Source organism: Hippoglossus hippoglossus, chromosome 4, assembly GCF_009819705.1.
Source record: "Hippoglossus hippoglossus isolate fHipHip1 chromosome 4, fHipHip1.pri, whole genome shotgun sequence".
In the NCBI taxonomy this organism is placed as follows: domain Eukaryota; kingdom Metazoa; phylum Chordata; class Actinopteri; order Pleuronectiformes; family Pleuronectidae; genus Hippoglossus; species Hippoglossus hippoglossus.
Genome location: NC_047154.1, coordinates 304,944 through 325,764, shown reverse-complemented (window position 1 = coordinate 325,764; position 20,821 = coordinate 304,944). Strand labels below are relative to the sequence as shown.

Here is a 20,821-nt window from a genome sequence, read left to right as displayed (position 1 = left end):
AAAGTGTTAACAGCAGTAAACATTTGTTATAGAAGTCACAATTAATCCAGGTAAACTTCAGGTTGTTCACGATTGAAGACCCTTCATGCCACATTGGTAAACACTTACCAACACACTTGCAGGTTGTGACTGCTGAAGTTGAACTATTTACTAATTCTAGCTAAATAATTTTCAAATTATGTTTTAAAAATGTACCTACCACCTTAAAAAGAGCAGAAATTAAATTAAGTAAAAGGTAAGAAACAGAATCTGAGAATAAAGAGAATCATATACAATTATGTTGTACTGTCATCTCATCAGAAGAAACTGAACTAAAAATGTGGTTTATTGACATCATTATATCCCATTAAAGAATTAAGGGCGTTGTTATCCATTCTCTCTCCTCCACATCTAACCCTAACCCACTAGAGATTTCTTGGAGCCAATTTGAGCCAGCCCCTGCTGAATCTCTGCGTTATTACACTTTTAAGCACTTCCGCATAGGCTTCATCTTTTGGAGCCAGAAGCTACGTCCACTTTTTATATACAGTCTATTGTTCTACCTAGTGACCAGGACTATTTAACTTGACACTGTATGACAACCACCTTCAACTTTCGATTTGTGAAAAGCTTGCTTCACATTTTTTCAAATGATATCCTACAGAAAGGACTGTGATAAAACAATAGCGATAGAAATTTAAGACATGGTCAATAGAACATTGATAGAACTCATTCCATCCATGTTTTGACAGACACCACGAACAGCCAATGATAATGAGAATAGCCCCACACTGAATCAATCATATGGCTGGAATAGAGTAACAGCCACATCAGGTTAGGTTGACGCAAACAGCAACGAGTGTAGGAGCAGCAGCATCAGCACACGTGCTATTGTCCGGGGTCCCGCATAGAGGTGGACGACTCTGCATCGATGCAGAGACAGAACATAATCGAGTCATGTTTTCCGCTACGTTCATTGTTTAAGTGGTTTTCCACCGCTAGATAATTATAACCAATGCTGCTTCAGGATCAGGACCTCATTAAAGGTCCGGTCATCCTGTATGTGTCAGAGTCTCTGTCTAAGTCTGCTTCATCCTCACTACTGTTAAGACTAAAATCTATGTTTTTCTTTGTGTGTGTGTCTGTGAACTCTAAACAAATGCAGTATGTTAGACAGGGGTGGGGGCAGGGGCAGTTTGGGCTGAACATGTGGAGAATGTGTGGCCTTCACATAGTGACTTTTAGTAGCCATTGCTGGCTGGTTTTAATCTTGAAGTTGGTTAGTGTGTGTGTGTGCGTCACATCGCAGTTCAGTCTCGCACCTGTCTGATAATGCCTGTTGTGGAGACTGTACATCTGTGGCATACAATACACTGTACTTTAACTTGTTCTCATACCTAACTTACTATATTACAGCCTAAACTCCATTAGCTTTATTCAAACATCACACATACATGAATGCACTGTTTTCATAAGAAACTGTGACCTACCCTTAGAAAGAATTCAAGCAGTTGCCACTAGGTTCTGAAGGACAGATGGGAAAGGCGTTGTTTTGTCTAGAAAATGCGCATGCTTACGCACACAGAACATACAGCCGATAAAGCAGGAACGCAAGGTTTCTCACTCCAATGAACAACAACACCATATCTGCAAAAATACTGAAGACCCACAAGGCTTCAGCTGAAGGCCTGTCTGTAAAACTAGAAGCCAAACACTGTCAGAATGTGAAGATTTTCCCAGCTACTGTCACAGGAGGGGCGAACCTGGGAGCAGCTCCTCATCATTCGCAGACTCCAGGGCCAAGAGGATGGGAACACGCCTGCGCACCAGCAAGGGAGAGCCAAGGTCTGAACCATGGTGACTCCCCCTCGTTATTGACCAATGAAGTTATACCTACTATTATAAGTACTGTACCCGTCGTCCGTTCGGGGCGACTCTAGACTACCCCGTGCTATTAGACGGCCGGGGCTGTGCGTTGAGTGCCCATAGCTATGTTGTAGCTTTTCATTGCTTCTAAATAAATACTTGTTGAACCAAACTGAGACCGGCTCTTCTCATATCTCGGGACAAAAGAACACGACGCTACCCCTTTGACCTGCGCTCACTTTAACAATAAACACCATCTCTGATTTTACTAATCACAAGTTATTAGGACATGTACAGGACTGACATTTACTTTGTGCTTGTTGTGACCAAAATGATCTGGAGTCATGATCAAACATCGATTAATAAACAAATACATGTGGTTATTAGGTGTGTGTGAGGAGGGACAGACACGAGCAGACACAACCACACACACACACACACAGTCCTGCAGACAGAAGTTATTTCCGCAGATTATGACGCAACGCTGTATTTTAACTTCATTGTTGCAGAAGAAGCGACGCCCCGTTTATCAAGGGAACATATATGAATTCAGTAGGTTTTTTATTAAGATCAGTTCTAAGTGTGAGTGATTAGAAAACATCAGAGGAGCAGAGTCACTTGTAAACCTGCACAGTGTAATGCATAATCAACGATTTGATTTATATCATGATATACATCGATATAGACTGATAGTAAAAAAATTATCGTGATAAGATTTTTTTTACATATCGCCCAGCTACAGATAATGATTTTATTTAATTTTTTCTGTTTGATCATCATTTCTATAAGTAATAAAACCATTGTATTCCAGTAAGTACAAAAATCTTAATGCACGATGTGTGAGTTCAAAATAATATCCAATATGCAACAAAGCATAATTTACTCCAGGCAAAAATGCACAGAACACGAAACAGATATATGTTAAAATAAATGTATTCTTTTACATGTTCTGACAATAGTCAGATGGGATTGTACCTTGAACTGGTGTGCAGTATTGCTGTCAGTGTACTTGGGAACATGCAGGAAAATGAGGAGGTTCTGCCTGAGGTAGTGAGCCACAGCTGTCATCCAAGGAAAACAGTACTTGGGGAGGCTGAACTTCATCACCTCAGTGGCTGGAGATCCTGATGGCTGGATGAACTGTGCAGAAAACATATGATGAAGGCTTTTATCTAAAGCAATTTTAAGTGGTATAAGTGCATACAAGAGGGTATTAAAGCACACAAAAAACACTGCAATTGGAAAATCTAAAAGTGCTTTTACCAAAAGAGAGAGAAAAAGACCAAGAGCACTTTACCTCCACATCAGCTGGTGTCAGTTTGCAGTTCCTGACAAGCATGACAGTGATAATGTCCAAGGTGGTCTCGTCCAGGCGCTTCCGCAGAACCTTAACCAGCTCGTCTGTGATCTCTGGACCTGAACAAAAAAGTAAAAAAAAGGGGTTAAAAAACATCCCTGTATCCCTCTCCTACTGCAAAGTTCATACGAAAGAATGTGATTGGATTTAGTGATTAAAAGTGTCTGTATACTTCAAATGAAGTACTAATTTGATTGTCCCAGTGGCAGAAATAGAAACAGCCAGTCCAAATAGCCAGGTCTTTGCAAAGGTTTGAAATTAGTATGGAATCTAGTCGTAGTACTTTCAGACTTAAATAATTTTTTTGACATTTTCAAGTCAATAGAATGTAGACATTTGGCCAGTACATTACAGTACTTTATGGCCTTTTGAGCAACTTTTCCATAGAGTTCTACAAGTCAGTGTGTGAGAACAAAAGCGACACTATGAATTTAAATGATCTAAAATTAATTTACAGACTATCAATTAGGGGCACCACCTAGTTTTGTAGTTCTATGAAAACTATTGCACTGACACCCAGATATTACATAGTATTATTGCACTAACTCAGAGAGGCGTGGCATGTGAATGAGATGCCTTGAACTTAAAAGCGGTGAGCAGTTATTTGACAGAAAGTTTTCAGTATTCTGGAAAAGCAGGCCTTGATGGACCTGTACCACATGAAGGTAGCTGGGTGTTGTTAGCCACAGAACAGCTAGCATACCACACCCGGATGCTATAGGTGATATGCTCATATAGGTCACAGGTCATATGCTCTCCACTGGACACTAGCAGCTCTTTGGACAGTTTGGCTTTCCTCAGTGTCAGGTTGTTGATGGTTGTTGTTGATATTTACAGACTTCATCCCTGTTAGCAGACTCATCACCGTTGTGTCTGAAAACTTGATTGTATTGATGCTGTGGGTTTGTGCGCAGTCGTGGGTATAGAGGGAATAGAGGAGAGGGCTCAGCACGCAGCCCTGCGGAGCTCCAGTGCTGAGTGTCAGGGTCGGGGAATGATGTGTGCCCAGCAGTCTGCAGTCTATTTTTTACAGCTCTGTATATAAAATAGGAAAGTGGATGTGTTCTCCTAAATGTCTTGTACAAATATGTCGCAGTGACTGCACTCAAAACAGTCCTGGTGTTAAGTGAATCCTTCAGGCCAGATCTTGATGGTTTTCACAGAGAGCATTATTTTGCTAATGAGGTTTGTATGCTAGTGTGAGAAAAAGGGATAAGTGGTCAGACTGGCCTAAGCGGGTGAGGGTAGAGACTCTATTCTCCCCTAATGTGGCTGTAAACATGGTCCAATGTGTTTTGGCCTCTTGTGGGACATGTCATCCGTTAGTAGCTTGCTTGTTTGAAGTCTCAAAATAAAAAGCCTGTCTGGGTGAGCAGATTGTAGTTTGCTAATGGCTGTTAGCAGGGTGCCTAGTGCCATCTTGGTGCTAGCACTTGGTCCGATATACACGGCAATGAGAATGACAACTGTTAACCCCCGCAGCAGATAAAAGGATTAATTGGCGCTTTAAATTTATTACGTGGCGGACACTTTTATCCAAAGAGACTTACAATTAGTGCTTTCAACATTTTTGAGGGGTCATTTTAGAATTTCAGTATCTTGCCAAAGTACACTTCGACATGCAGACGGAGAAGACTGAGGATCAAACCGCCGACCTTCTGGCTGGAGAACGACCGCTCTACCCCTCAGCCACAATATAGCCAGAAGATTGTGTCCATTGCTTAATAGACCTCTGAAATAGCAGACATGCAGTGACATGCAGTGTATAACTTTAGTTAAGTAAATTATTCAAACTTATATATCAACCACAAACATGGAACAAAGCAATTCAGATTAATTTAATAAAAAACATTGCATATAAAATCTGTGCAAAAAACATTAACTGGGTGATCATGGATGTATAACTGCTTTACTGTAGATTAATGAGGAAGGATCAACATTTTTTAACTTCTAATTTCTAACACTCTGAAACATAAGACTGTATATAAAATCTCTGCACTAAGCCAGCACGAAACAATTCAAAAAAAATGTAAGTACAGAAGTTGTCGATCATGGCATTAGAACGTTCATGACAATGGTTAAGTTCAAAGTTCAAGCTTCAATGAACTTTGAATAAACAGGTGAACAGTTTTGTGTGCAGCAGCGGTGAAGTGGCTTCAGGGTTTGGCAGACTAAATCCCGCTTAATTACTGTAGGCCACTTTCAAAGTAACAAGAAAGCTGCAACCACTATTACCAAAGAGCCCATTCCAAACAGGCATATTTAGGACAGGGACTGCACTAGAAATACTCTAATTTCAAAATCACTTCACTTGCCTCTAGTTAGTCTTAGGATGTGTTTGAGGATCCAGCCTAGTAGCCTTTAAAAACCTTGGTAGTTTTCTTTAATACCCCACAAGTATTTTATCATGAATACCAGTGGCTAGATTTAAACATTTATTAATCCTTATCAGTCCTTGATGTTACCCAGTTCTTACCTGCATTTCCCACTCCATGCACCAGAAGCAGAATGTGCTTGTCTACTTGTCCAACTAGCCGAGATCCCTCAACAGAAGACCTGGATCCCTGAGAAGAGAGAAAGAACACGTTAACAATTTGACAGCAACACTCTGACATTGGTGATATAGTGTGTATAGAAGCACTGTCGGAATGTGTGTGTGAATGTGACTCTTAGTGTAAATCATTTTGAGTGATAAATAGGAAAGGGCTGTATAAATGGAGTCCATTTACCATTTGCTTCATCTTTAATCAGGACCACATGTATTCCCACAAATGTGATCATACATTCAAGCCAGTCCATACCAAAATTATTCTACTGCCCTTATCCTGCCAATTTACTGATGTACTGTCCTATTTAATTAAAGATATGAAGCGCAGGTAAACAATACATATTACTGTATCAATCAACATCTGTTTGTCTTTCTGCCTCTGCTAAGAACAAAACTTAATCTATTCTTGTGCAAGCTTATGTATCTAAAACTGTTTTAATTTGTATTGATCATAAATCAAATCTCCCTAGCTTATTACTGTAAGTCTCAAGTCTGTGTCTACTAAGGGGATTTTATTGTCAACCAACCTTTTCTTGTCAGTATCAAGTATTTCCAACATGAGCTGTAGTTTTCAGTCACAATGGGTTAATAATGCGTTTGTTCACTTACCGTGAAGTCCTCGGAAAACAAGGGCTCTTGACTCCTGAAAAGCCCAATGGAGTGGGTCATGTGGAGGTTTCCATCCACATCAGAGTACTTTCCGGTTAGCGACGTTTCACAAAGTCTAGAGATGAACACAATAAAGCAGAACAGAACTAGGTCTTAATGAATTACAGCATAGTACTAGTTGCTAAATACCCAAAACTGAAAAAATTTAAACTCAGCAGAAAAGACTGGTGATATCTAACAAGCTAAAAGCAGGAGGATGCAAAAAAAAAAACTACATGGTCAAATTGTGACACAGAACAGTAGTTAGTTTGGGGCAGCTGTGGCTGAGGGGTAGAGCGGTCGTCCTCCAACCAGAAGGTCGGCAGTTTGATCCCAGTCTTCCCCATCTGCATGCCGAAGTGTCCTTTGGCAAGATGCTGAACTCCGAATTGCCCCTCATAGAAAAAAAAAAGTGCTGCTAGTAGATGCACTGTATTAATGAGTGTGTGAATGGCAGTCTGTACTGTAAAGCCATTGAGTGGTCATCAAGACTAGAAAAGCGCGATATAAATACAGACCAAATACCAAAAGTTAGACATTCACTTTCCTAAGAATGTATGGCAGACAGACAACTGTTCATGTTTTTGCTGCAGCAATCTCCATTCAACTAAATTTCAGCCTCAAAAACCTCTGTTGGTGGTTTTTCAGTTCCAGTAGACTAATGGACAAATCTCCACAATGCTCAGTTACAGATGAACTCTGTAGCAATAAACCCAAGGAACAGTTTATAAAGAAACTTTGTGCTAAAAACACCTTGAATAAAATTGTTATTCTGAATAAGGAAAAACTAAAATCTGGGTGGTCAGTGCTGTTCTTGTGCCAGTGTCCACAAACAAATCAACACAGAAAAGCATAAAGATATGTTTGATTCATTGCGAAACTGCAGTGGGTCACAAGTCATCAGCTGAGTAGGCGGTCCTTCATATATGGCCCAGGACGCATTTGCATGCATTGGCCTGATGCATTCCATACCACCTCTGAATGTGGTCTGAGTGATCCCATCTCAAGATGCATCGAGGGCACATTTAGGTGCATTCAGACCTGTACTCAGTGCTCACCACTTGTGATTGGATCATTCAGGACAGATGTTAATACCAGGTCTGAACGAGGTATCTGGCTAACCTGAGGTAGAAGACTGATTTGGTTGAACGCTCCTGGTAGACAAACATGTTCTTCCTGTTGACCACACAGAAAGAATTCAACACAGACCGCAGGGCCTGGATTGCTGTGGCAGGGAGAAAAAACAAACATATTATGAGCAATGGTCACAATTCTTTTCTTAAAAAACAAACTGAGAAGTGATTTATTACTGTAAATATGAGAACATGAGCAAATACTGCTTGCACATACTAATTGTCAAATGTGCGCCTGCAATGAGAATCTGAATATGTAATTGTGTTTACATTTAGATTTTACAGTAGTATGTGCAAGCAGTATTTGCTCATGTTCTCATATTTACATAGCAGTGGTAACAGAGCTGAGTCATGTTTACTTTAAATATTTTTTGCCTTAGTCTTTATTGTTTGGCCGGGTTCAATCTAACTGACTTATGGCAGGTTTCAGGTTTTTAAACTCTGTGAGTCTCAGGGAGTTTAAATACCTGAAACCTCCCATTAGTCATTTTGAACTGAAGAAGCCTCTGGGATGAGGTAAAACGTCTTCAGGAAACACAAGTAGGTCCAGTTTGCCGACTTAAACTTGTACAACTTCTGAAAAAACTGAAATATGGTGTTTAAATAAAAAAAGAGATCTACCTTAGATCTACCACTTACCCCTGGACACCCCAATGTTAGGCCCCATCTTGAGACGTGGATGAATGTGAATGATTGTGCTCCACACCACATCACAGGCAAAATGTCCAGGGATGAACTGCATGGTGGCTGCCAAGTAGTCTCTGGCCTGGAAGCTCTCCTCTGTGTTGTAATCTATGTCGTCAAAAAAAAAAGCATGGCAGCATGAGGGGACATAAATGTTAATTGACAGGGTTGCAATTAGCAGACGTTACAGTAAAAATTAAAGGGTTTGTTCATCCAAATTGCAAAAAAACTTTGTTTCCCCTCCATGACAGAGAGAAATCTATAAAACCTAACAGATAAAACCAAAACTATGCATTCTCCTCTGCCCTACCATCAGAAGTGTTGAGCCTCTGCCTGTAGAGAGATTCATTCTTCCAGATGTCTTCCTCACTTTCAGCAACCAGCAGAGAGTTACACACATGGCTGTCGTGTAGGTCCTGCAGCAGCATACGCTACACAGCAGCATACACGCACACATAGAGTTAACACAACAAACAGTAAGCAGCAAGCACAGGAAACATTCTACAAGATACTACCCAGACAGTTTTAGGACTGTGGTCATATGCATTTACATCACATCGCTATAAGTTTCCACTCTCAGTGAAGGTACTCAAACACCTGAAAATTCAAATTTACAGATGTAATGACAACTCAGTAGGGAGGTAAATCCTATGTGTCAACAGCAATGGTCACCAACCTTTTCAAGCCCAAGTTACCTTTAATTCCAAATGCAAGCCGATATCCACCATGATATCTTCCAAAAAACCCACATAGCAGGGTCATATATATATTTTTTGCAATTTCTGTTAAAGCCTCAATGTACGAGCATAAATATACACAAAGAAAGGCAGTTATGCAACTTTATATATTCAATGCACAATATTCACATTAATATCAATTCATATTTACAGCATCTATTCAATGTGTTCTGTAGAGGAGCTGCTACTGCTTAATGTTTTCACATAGGCTTTGTCTTGAATATGACTATTTCCTTGTATAAGAGTAGTCCTGTGTACTTAAATAAATACCAGTACTATACAGTATGAAGGCATGTCATATTATACTTATTTCACAATACCCCCCCACCCCCATTTAAAAAAAACAAATGAATAGATTTGATTTGAAACGCATATGCGACGTGTATGCATTTCAGTTTATACATAAATTCAACAGATAAACATTAAAACTCAGGTGAAAGGTAATTTTATCTGTCTATGTCACAAACATACATATTTCCAACACTTCCCGAGCCCATTTCAAAGTAAAAGCACTACAGCATTTCCCTTTCTGAATCCCTTCATTTATTCTAAGGGGGCTTTGATTGTTATCACAAGATGCACGTCTTCATACCGTATAGTCCTGACTTTTAGTGTAATACATAATCCGACTTGTATTCAAGGAAATGCAGTAAATATACCAGCAGCTCCGTCGCCAGTAGCAGACATGCTGCCCGTGTGAACAACAGTCAACCGACACACAGTTGGTCTGCGGTGCAACCGCAGCCAGTGTGTCCAGAGAGTTACAGCGATCGACAGTGAAGACTGTCGCGATCGACGGGTTGGCAACCACTGATATACAGGAAAGAACATTACAGTTCAGCAATTGCTGAAACCACAACTAACATGTCTGGACTGTCTCTCTGATTGTCTAAATGTCAGATATACTAAAAAAAAAACTTAAAGAAAATCTGTGATGCAGGCAGTTGAGTGCTGCAGTGGCCACCTGATTGACTATTCTGCAGATTTCACCAATCTTCCTGACCACCACTTGATGCAATTGTAGGCATTCGGGCAGATCCTGCTCTTCCTCCTTCTTGTCCAATTCGTCAGCACTGACCTCTTTTCCTTCTGTGAAGCACCTGCACAGACAAATCCTATGAAATTAATTGGATCCAATAACAGCCATCACGGCTGTGATGGATCGAATATCAGTCCTTGGAATAGTACTGAAAGTCTGACTTGGACATTATTATTACCTATTTACTTCATAATTCTTGATACGAGAAGAACATTTTCCCCATTTGAGTAAATAATCACAATTTTAAAGGGAAATTAATGATGACACTTCATTATAGTAGCTGAAATTTCCAGGAAACATGATGCAATTGTTTTACTTTGAAAAAAGCAAAAATGGGCCAAACTAGTAAGAAATGACACCCTATGATGAGCCACAGACTACAGCCTGATTACTGAGCAAGAATTAACAGTGCTGAAGTATGTCTGACCTGGAGTGGGAGTAGACCTTAACTCTGTCCTGGTGGATCTTAACAATCAGCCAGAAGTCTGGCATCAGTGGTGACTGAAACTCCAGTTCATCCGGGGTGGGGCTCTCACACTCAGAGTCACTGCTTCCGCCATCATAACCTTCAAACAAACACAAAGGCCACATTAGGAAAGCAACACTTAAATCATTTTCATCATTTAAGTCATTTAAACCTTTGTAAAGGACATTTAATGACAACAGCATGAACGATCAACAGCTCCTTATCTCCCGATAGCCTGATTAATCAAGGTGAGTATTTCAAACATTGTAAAGAGTATCAAGCAGTACAATCAGTAGTATACCACAGGATCCAATGTCTGAACAGCATACTAATGATAAGAAACTAAAACATTGAATTTGGATTGTTGATATTAAAACATTCCAAAAGTCACATTAGGCAGGTGATACATTAATGTATTCTTCATTACAATCTATCAATAAATCCAATTATATTTGTATAGCCATATGGGACAAGTGCATGGACAAAATTGGCAGCGCTGTGGAGACTAGGGACTTTGCATATTTCCTTCCTTTTATGATCTGTGCATGACACCCTCCACTCACCATCACACGTGCACTCATGGGGCCTAAGAGAGGACCAAAACTGTAAAATCTGCAGTGAAAAGGGGACACTGGCACACATACTGTCTGGGTGCAAAACAGGACGATACAGGTGGTGCCACGATTAAGTCCTCCTGTCTCTCGCTGAGACACTTGATCAGGAGAGATGCAAGAAGAAGTCAATCAGCACCAGATTGGAAGAGGGCCATCACCTTCAGTAAAGAGGGGGTCAGACCTTTCTCAACCAAAGACCAGAGCTCAATTTTCTGCAAACTGCCAAATTCTAGGAGTTGAGGGTCGACGTAGATAATAGATAACCACATTTGCCAGATGTGGTACAGACAACCCTCCACCCGGACATTGTATTGTGGTCAAGTGGAGACAAGAAGATAATCATGGTTGAACTGATAGTGTCGGGGGAGGAGGGATGCGGAGAGGCACATTAGAGAAAGGCCTTGAAGTACCAATGCCTGGTTTATGAGTGCAAGGGCATGGTTGGTCCTGGTTGAGACCAGTTGCAGAGGTTTCCCAGCCAAGTCACCCGGGAAGTTCAGCTCTGGGCCTGGACGAAAGGAGCATGAAGCATGTGGGAGGAGGTACAGCAATACTCCTGCTGGATATGGAGTAGGCGGGAGAGGGGAAGCTTCAAGCCAGGAGCAGATGGGCAGTGATTTGGCTACCACTGATGGCCCACCAAATGATATAGGTTGGGTACCACCTGATGTCATCTGGTCCTGGCCAAAGCCTCTTAGGTATCCAGAGATTGCACCCCAACAGGTTTCAGAAAAAAGTCACTCCCCTAAACATGCCTGATCGTTGTCATCAAGATCAATAACTTATTCTCTAAGAAATCAATGAGAACGTTGAATAATGTCCCATCTCGAAAATGTTAAAGAAAAGTGAAAAAAAATATCTGGATCCGCCAACTGATCTGGATCCACAATAGAATTTAATGGTTTCTTCCCTGACCCATACCGCATCCTTCCTTTAACCTAATTAAAATCTGTTTGGTTGTTTTTGAGTAATCTTGCTTACAAACAAACAAACCAACCATTGAAACCAACCAACAAAAAACAAACGGGTGAAAACACAATTTTCTTCGTGTAGGTAACTAGAATGACAATTAGTAAATACCTATGCCAATCCAACAACCCCCCTAAAACCATATTTAAATTCACTGGATTTCAATTTGGATCTGCACCATTCTTTTCCAGTATAAATCTCCATCTCCTTCTTCTGCAACAGTCATCTGGATTGAATATTGCTGGTGGTACAAAGGGTTTGGTTTGAAGCAGTCAGAGATTATTTGGAGTGAGGGGTTTCAAGTCCAGTGGGTCATTGGAAGCTTCGGTGATGGGTCCATCATTTATGATGGCCTCCACTTCACAGAGCAAAGTGAGTCCTTCATCCAATGTTTGCTGGTGCATGAGAGCACTGAGAATACATCTGATTGTCTAATTTGTCTTTCAGAGATGCCTCCAGGGTGTGATCCAGAAGGTGATTAAAACAGCCCACAGAATTTTTCCCAGCTTTACTCTGTGAGGTTTTCAGGAGTGAGACCCAGCCGTCAGCGCCGGAGATAGACCGAGCCCACTGCTCACTAGCTGCTAAAGCTGCTAAACCAGCCCCAGGGCAGGTCATCCTTTGCTTGCACCAATACCAGAAAAAGGATCTTCTGGTCCGCAAGGCCCGGCGGAGAGGAAAGCTGGAATAACGCGGCCAGCAGATCCGAATCGTGGAGGACTACAGCCCCGAAGTTTTGAATCAGCGTCCGAGTACAGAGATGCAATACTTGCCTTATGTTTCCATTCTATGACTTATGCCGGGAGTTTTCTTATTGCTTATGTTTATCATTCTACATTTTCAGCTAAGGAGAAAGGTTAGCCTCCTAAATGTTTTTAGCTGGAACGTCAAGGGTTTAAACCACCCCATTAAGAAAAGGAAAGTGCAATCACACATCAAGCAATTCAAAGTTTCGATTGCCTTTTTTCAAGAAACTCATATACGTGCCTCGGACAACTCCCGTCTCACTGGGCGGGGCAGCACTTCCACTCCACATTTCAGGCCAAGGCTAGGGGGGTCTCAATCCTTATAAACGAAAATGTTCCCTTTGAACATCACAGTGTTATATCTGATATAAATGGTTGTTTTGTTATTGTCTCGGGGAAACTGTATAATACAAGGGTGGTGCACGCTAACGTGTACGCCCCAAGTGCAGATGATGTGCACTTCTTTGAACGTTTCTTCTCTTCATTGCCGGATCTGAGCTCATACTCTCTCATTGTGGGTGGGGATCTTAATTGCTGGTTGGATCCAGTGCTAGATCGTTCATCGCCTAACCCTGGAACTCTGAGTAAATCTACCTCACTTATTCAGTCCTTCCAATTAACGGTATTTGTGACGTGTAGTGCTGCCTCCATCCAAGCAGGAGAGAGTATTCCTTTTTCTCTCACGTTCATCATACCTACTCCAGGATTGATTACTTTTTTATTGATAATGATTTGCTCACATTTGCCCACTCCTGCGAATATCAGAGTATAGTGATATCAGACCACGCCCCCGTAGTACTAGCAATGAGCTTCCCTGATCTCCCTAAAGCAAATAGACACTGGCGCTTTAACTCTACCCTACTGTCGAACTTCAAGTCAGAGGTAAAAAAAATTCTTAATTTTCTAATTTAATTCTCCTCTAGAGGAACATTTGGCTAATTTGGGTGAATTCAAAACCTTATTCAAGCTTTTTCTACCTGCCTTGCATTTAACTGTATTATAATGCTGTGTACTAGCTAAATTTACAGCTGTCATCTATGATTTGTACTGTGAATATCTGAACCTTAACTTTAGGATATTGAAGAGGATTACATATCTGTATTAGATCATTTGCTATTAGCCTCATCAATAGTTTGGTGCTGTAATTGGCACTGACTGAAACAGACACCCCAAATCTGGCAACAAACTCGGAGCTCTTGTTCTTTTGTTTATTCCCATGATTGTGTACCACAATGTTATTTTATGTTAATTATATTTTTTTGTGTGATTTTATAAATCATTACAAGCAACTAAACATTCAGACTATAAATGTAGAGACACTGAAACGGGATAGATAGAAACGTTTTTTAAAACAATTTCACAGAGACTAATTAGAATAGTTGACTATATTTTAGGTGATTTAACATCTTTACACTATTTCACCAAAAGGGTGGTAATAAGAGAATTTATCAGAATGAGACTGAATTTACTGTGGATCCATGCTCCAGCTGAGCTGTTGAGTTCAAGATTTAGTCAAATGTATTTTTACACAGGCTATTTGGATTAAAAAATTTACGAACTGAAGAAATAATGATAAATCCCTACAGCTTGATTCCATGATAGCCATCTTGTTATGTGCTCTTACAATGAGAGATTGGCGGGAGTGACTATGTGTTGAAACGGTATCTGTCACATTATTGTAAAGCTAACAACTTAGTGAGGATGAGTGACAAGATTTCAAACTTGTCACAATAACCTCATTCTTCAACAACTGATCATCCATGACTCACCTCTATCCAGCACTTACCTTGCATATCTGAGTCCATACTGCCCTGGCTTGAGACGACACTCTGGACTCGACTCGGCCTGAGTTTGCCGCAGCCTGAGGAAAGACAGTTGAACATTTGTCCGATTTTCTGTAAGCAGGATCACAAGCTGAAATATACATATATACAGCCTCTGAGTCTTGCTCCTGCCTGTCCCAAGGAGATGGACAGCTCATGTAAAAATCTGTACTGAGTCTTAAAATTTACAGCACCGGAAAACAGAGAAAAGCAGCACATCCTTTTTTCTATTTTGTTGCTTCATGAATGACTTTAAAACTTAAATGACAATGAATCAATCATCAAACTCAATGAAAGGTTATCTACAAACTCAAGTCTGAACTCAGGTGAACATTTTAAATTTTGATATTCAGTCCAGCACCAGGCTTAAGTCTGATACCAGGTTAGCAGTGGATATTCTGGATTTATGGATTTGGATTAATTATCAAAATTGTTGCCGATTAATTTTCCTTTGCGATCTGTTGCTACAGATCTTGAAAACATTACAACATGTTGCAGGCATTAGAACACTTATTTCACTTGTAGCAAAAAATTAAGTGTCAGAGTTATTATGGTAAGACATAACCACAAAGTAATGTGTAATGCTAAAAACCACTCTATGTGCGTAAAGGAATGAAGTTTGATGCTGACGTAAGTAAAGAGCTGTGACAAATTTATGGCCATAGCAATAACTTACATACAGCCCATCTATATATCTCAGGAAATGTATTACAAATGTGTGTTTTTAACAAAAGTGCATAAGTCTATGATGCACCTGTTTACATTATGTCTGTTGGACTTACTATGAGAGGCTGACTGCATGGACTCAGCCAAGTTGACACTTGATGGCATCTTGGGGGGTGAAGTCTGCTCTGTACAGTAATAAGCTTGGAGCTGGGGGGCACTGGGCGACCCTCGGCCTCCAACCATACTAACCGAGCTCTGATAAGCGGTATGATCTTCTTCAAGGTTCAAGGCTTTGATTGGCTCACAAGCCTCAGCAGTTGTGTCACTGGGATTGTCAGTAGTAACACTGACAGTTTTATTGTCTTCACTCTGCAGTGGGATAGAGGTCCAGAGAAAATTAATATTAACAAAGGACATTAAAAGGACTTGACACACTAGTTAGTTGGTATTAATCAAAAGGGTCATTCAAAAAACACAAGAGTAAGAGGCGGCTCAAGGGGTAGGATGGTTGTCCTCTCACCAGAAGGTTGGCAGTTTGATTCCAGTCTTCAAGAAACTGAAGCCACAACATAACATACAATATGCCAATCCTGTTGCCCAACAGTTTTTTTTGGCTGGTCGTCGTGGCAGCTCAGCTGTTCTGTCTAGTCTTTTTAGTCTCTTTCTCTCATGAATTTTCTCCTCACGTGACCTCACCCCTGTGGCAGCTCTGCTGCTGCCTTTTGAATCCAGGGAGAGTTAATTGGACAACTAACCTCAGCTGTGCCAATCAACTCTCCCTGGTTCACCTGGAAGTTCTCTGGCAAGCTACCTCCACAGTCTGCCTACCTGCCCCCCCGTCGTTGTCCACAGTACCTCTGAACATTAACTATGATAACTTATTTAAGTATAATTATGTGTATTAAAAAAATCACAATAACGTGTGTTGTATAAAATATGAATAAATATGTTCATAGGAATTGTGTGGGAAATGAGTGCTCATTTGGCCAATCAACACCGTCGAAAATAATGCCCGAGTCCGGTCAATCAGTGTCGCTGGTGGAGGAGGAAATCAGACGGTACTAGTACCAATGATGGCTGTACGATACACCAAACTCCATTTGTGAGGAGAACTTTGGTTGAAAAACTGCGAATTAAAGAAATTGTACTAGATCAACATGATATTAAAATCAGCCAACAAGCCAGCAAAACGTACACCCGAGGATTTTCCCATAACTGGTACAGCAGAAAGGCTTGGCTAGCAGGATGCAGCCATGTAAATGCAGTCTTTTGCTTTCCATGTTTACTTTTTAAAACTGCTGGAACAGATACAACATGGACTGTTACTGGAGTAAGAGATATGAAACATTTATCCAAGAAAATAAAGAAACATGAGTCTACTTTGCTATGAGTCTACATGGAAAGTACAATGAAACTAGCCATGTAAGCACAACTAACACCGCTGTGCAGCTGGATCAAGGCCACAGGATTGGGGTGAGAAAACACAACGAAGAGGTGGATAAGAACAGGGACATTTTATCAAAGATAATTGAGTGTGTCAAATTCTGCGGAGCATTCGAACTGGCTTTGCGCTGCCACAATGAGACAGATTCCTCTTAAATCCCGGGTGTTTTCAGGGGTTTGGTAGATTTTGTGGCTTCGTTGGACACTGTGTTGGAGGAGCATCTCAAGACAATTACCGTATTTAAAGGCACATCAAAGAGTGCCAAACAAACTTTTGGACTGCATGCTGTCAGTTCTTAAAGATTGCATTCTGGATTAAGTACACAATGCCAATCATCTCGCCATTCAGACGAGTCATTCAGACATTTTTTCCGCCCACTGACAGTGGGTGCTTGTGCTACAGGACATCAACACTTGAGTTCATCCCGCTTCAGAATCCAAGCGCTGAGTCAATTGCCACAGCGCTGTTGGAGAGGCTGAGCATTATCCTTCCTGAGGAACAAGAGAGCAGGCTGATCGCCCAGGCCTATGACTGGGCTGCAGTTACGAGGGGGGCAACAGGTGGAGTACAGCATAAGATACTGGATGTTTACGGAAATGCACACTACGTCCACTGATATGCCTTCCAGTTGAACCTCATCATGCAGCAGGCAACATCACACATCCCCAGGATCAGAAAAGTTTCTCAGACCTCGCTGGATTTTCTGCGTTCTTCTCCCGGTCATTCAAGCGAACTGTAGTGCTTGATGAAGTGGTTGCACACAAACTTCCCGGAACTTCAACAAAGAGGTGGAACTTCCACAGTCATGCTGTTAACACTGTGTATGAGCACAAGGATGACCTTTCTACTGTTTTTCCCAGACCATCAGAGACTCTGGTAACTTTGATCCTCAAACTGTCAGAGAGGCTGGGGGCTTTGTGAGAATTCTTGAAGATAAAGATTTCAGGTTTTTCCTGGCATTGTTTCTCAAGACCGTGCCACACATGGACATGCTGTTCAAGTTGCAGATGCAGACTAGGAACATCGACCCGGTCTACATCTCAGGAATCATCCAGAGGTTCACCAACAGCATGCAAATGATCAGGTAAACAATTAATTATTATTGGATTAGAAAATATTAAACATTGAAACAATTTCCTCATAATAAGCAGTATGTAAAAACATGAATGTACGTGGTTTAACACACTAGAGCAACTAGTAAATATTTAATTAAATATTGTAAAGACAGTTCACAGGAAATCCAATTATGATAGTGTAGATAGTTTGTTTAAAACAGTACACGACAGACCTATTTTTATGTTTCCAGCAGGTTAGTTTCTGAAACAATAATTGTGGATTGTAACTTGTGTTTTGTATCAGGGACTCCATTCCTTCTGTGCATGGGCAAGCCAGTGGGTCTGTGCAGCAGAAGCCCACAAAGAAGCAGAGGACACTAGGACAAGGAGAACACCAGCGGTTGGCTACAGAGTTAAGCTGTAACATAATTCTGTTATCAACACAGTATTTGTTAATGTGTAAAATGTGTCAAATGACCCTTTATGTTTCACTGTCTGCCTTCTTAAATTCTGGGTTGAGAGTTGCACACTTTTTATTCTGACATGTGACATGTTTGTTATGTTTGTATGTTTCATTTCATTTCATTTCATTTCATTTCATTGGTACATATGTGATACCATTATGAGCCATGCCAGAGACCGGTTCTCTTTCACCAAGCACCATATCAGTGCCACTCTATTACAAGGAGACCTGTTCCCAGAGCACAATAGGAGGTTCCAAGATTCAGCGCTGGATACCACATTGGAGGCCTACCCCATGTTGAGCAAGGACAAGCTTAAAAGAGAGCTATCCCTTATATAAACCTTCCTGAGGAACACCATGACACAGCCTGAACGCCTGAATGCTCTGGCTATGCTCTCCATGGAAAAATGACTAGTCAGAAAGATTCCTGACTTCGATAACAGCCTTCTATTTCACAAAGAACTGGTATCCTGCAGTTTGTGTTAAATCATAGTGGGATGGTTACTGAAAACTGAGTATGGCACAGCACAGCCCCACCAAGAATATTTTTCACCAGCCGCCACTGCCTGGGTGTAAGCTCGTCCTCATCACTTGCCGGCTGCTGAATCTGTAATCGGGTCGGTTCGGACTAAGCTCCCTTTTGTTCTTCGAGTGAACGCCTTGTGAAAGGGTGTTTTTGTGAAGAAATGACCGAATTTTCCGCAGTTTCACTTGAATTCGCCATATCTTTGTCGGTCAGCTCACAGCGGAAGTAAGTCAGTGACAACGGATGTGCCTGAGATGGTGTCGAGGGTTAGGGTTAGAAAAAAAACATACATCAATACCTATTTGCTGGAAAATCTGCAACAACTAATTAAAGAGCAGCAATCAGGTCCCATGGTTGCCAAATGTTTAAAAACTTACATTCACTCTATTTGGCTTGCACCCCACACCAGGAAGTATATGTATTTAGATAGAAATTAACCAAATATAATTAAAAAAACTATTTCTATTGTATTTGGTTAAGAGTAAACTATTATTATCTTATTAAATTATGTCTAACATGTGTAAATAAGCTTTTTCTTCTCAGGATGTCAGAGGGGGCGGCGCCCCATATTAGCAAGCTGCCACTGACAAGGATCATACAGATTAAAGTATTTACAAATTTACAAAAAAAGGTGATGAATTATTCCTGACAACAGAGTTTCTTTTTCTATGTTGCCAGATATTTAGATTATGATTATTGCAGATACAACTGAAAGACTACAAATTTGCTGCAAACATCTCATGTTTTATACCTCTATCTCCATGAAAGAAAAAAAAAATACTCAAAGGACAACAACAAGGGAGGCTCAGGAAAGCAAAATGTGTGAATAGTGTGTGATAGAGAACAGGTAACAAATTGTAGCGCAGTGTGGATGTGACTTGTACTGTAACGCGCTTTGAGTGGTCAATAACACTAACATTTGTTATATACAGGCCATTTAACATTTACCCCTTGAAAGAATTGCATCTTTAAAGGTCAGAGGATAATCAAGACATTATCACAAAGCAAAGACACTAGATGTCGTAACTGAGGCAGATGTTTCATTTCACAACTAAATTGATCAATTGAACTCAATTGATCAAGCTGAGATTTATCAGAATCTGTCTCATTTAGCTCAGGAGGTAACTAGATTTATCACATCATATGTTGCATTCAATGCATCACTAATCAGTAGCTTACTTTAACAAAAAACAGTTTTCAAAGACAAATAGTTTACTATTGAGACAAAAAGAGTAAGAGGTAAATAGATGTGTTGCAAAATGTTGCTAGCATGGCAAATCTAGTTACACAGGTCCAAAAGCAGAACACAGCAAGGTTCACAGGTTCGAAAACAGGGACAGTCAGAGGGAAATGTCTCAGTAAGTCAGAATCGGGTAGGGACATGTGGAAACAGTTACCAGTAACTAGTGGGAACGCTGTGTTGATGTAAGTTTGGTAAAGGAGATCCTTAAACAAAAAGGAGTAAAGACAGACATCACTGTTAAAAATAACATATCTGACCTCGCTGTCTGCCTCTGCTGCCAGAGCCTCTGTTTCACTCCCCAGCATCATGTCCTCCATCTGTGCTCCAGCACTGTGTGATGGGGGGTCTGCAGTTTTCTCTGAGAGCCTCCTGGTAGCATGGATCCTCTGTGGGTGAAGTCTGCTCAGGGACATGTAGTAGAAGTTGTCCTGTTGTCCATTCAGGACATAGCCAGAGAATGACATTCTATGGAACTCCTGCAGGATCAGATGTTATCCAATCACACATCACAATTTTACACTTTTCTGTATGTGTCAAAGCACTGATACAGTCCTCTATGCCCTAATACAAGCACTAAATATTCACATTCTCTGTGATTCTGTGTCAAAGATTGTTTTTTTTAGGAGGAAGGGGAAATAAGCCAACATTTAGTCTGAATGCAGCATCAGTATGGACTGTGCATAAAATAATTACTGAAAAATGAAATGTCACACTCACCACTCAATGAAATTGAACAACTTCAGATTTTTCACAGGGAAAGTCTATCAAGAATGAAAGGGTGCAATGGTGTTTTCCACAACCATTTAACACAAGTA

The 20,821-nt window shown here is 40.7% G+C and overlaps 1 protein-coding gene and 1 long non-coding RNA gene across 7 annotated transcripts in view; one reads left to right on the top strand and one right to left on the bottom strand.

Moving 5' to 3' along the window:
* Window positions 1-20,821, bottom strand: part of szt2 (SZT2 subunit of KICSTOR complex) — a 149,375-nt gene that overhangs the window by 54,520 nt on the left and 74,034 nt on the right. For all 6 annotated transcript variants that reach the window (XM_034584035.1, XM_034584038.1, XM_034584036.1 and 3 more), the window contains exons 37-48: window positions 20,264-20,482; window positions 15,392-15,644; window positions 14,573-14,647; window positions 10,419-10,557; window positions 9,917-10,052; window positions 8,526-8,646; window positions 8,171-8,323; window positions 7,521-7,623; window positions 6,360-6,474; window positions 5,679-5,766; window positions 3,143-3,261; window positions 2,821-2,985 (exon numbers count right to left, since the gene is read on the bottom strand). In XM_034584035.1, coding sequence (XP_034439926.1) covers window positions 2,821-2,985; window positions 3,143-3,261; window positions 5,679-5,766; window positions 6,360-6,474; window positions 7,521-7,623; window positions 8,171-8,323; window positions 8,526-8,646; window positions 9,917-10,052; window positions 10,419-10,557; window positions 14,573-14,647; window positions 15,392-15,644; window positions 20,264-20,482 — 1,686 coding nt within the window. The remainder of the gene's footprint in view (window positions 1-2,820; window positions 2,986-3,142; window positions 3,262-5,678; window positions 5,767-6,359; window positions 6,475-7,520; window positions 7,624-8,170; window positions 8,324-8,525; window positions 8,647-9,916; window positions 10,053-10,418; window positions 10,558-14,572; window positions 14,648-15,391; window positions 15,645-20,263; window positions 20,483-20,821) is intronic.
* Window positions 10,412-20,821, top strand: part of LOC117760783 — a 31,162-nt gene continuing 20,752 nt past the window's right edge. The window contains exon 1 of the long non-coding RNA XR_004613725.1: window positions 10,412-10,423. This is a non-coding gene — a long non-coding RNA (uncharacterized LOC117760783). The remainder of the gene's footprint in view (window positions 10,424-20,821) is intronic.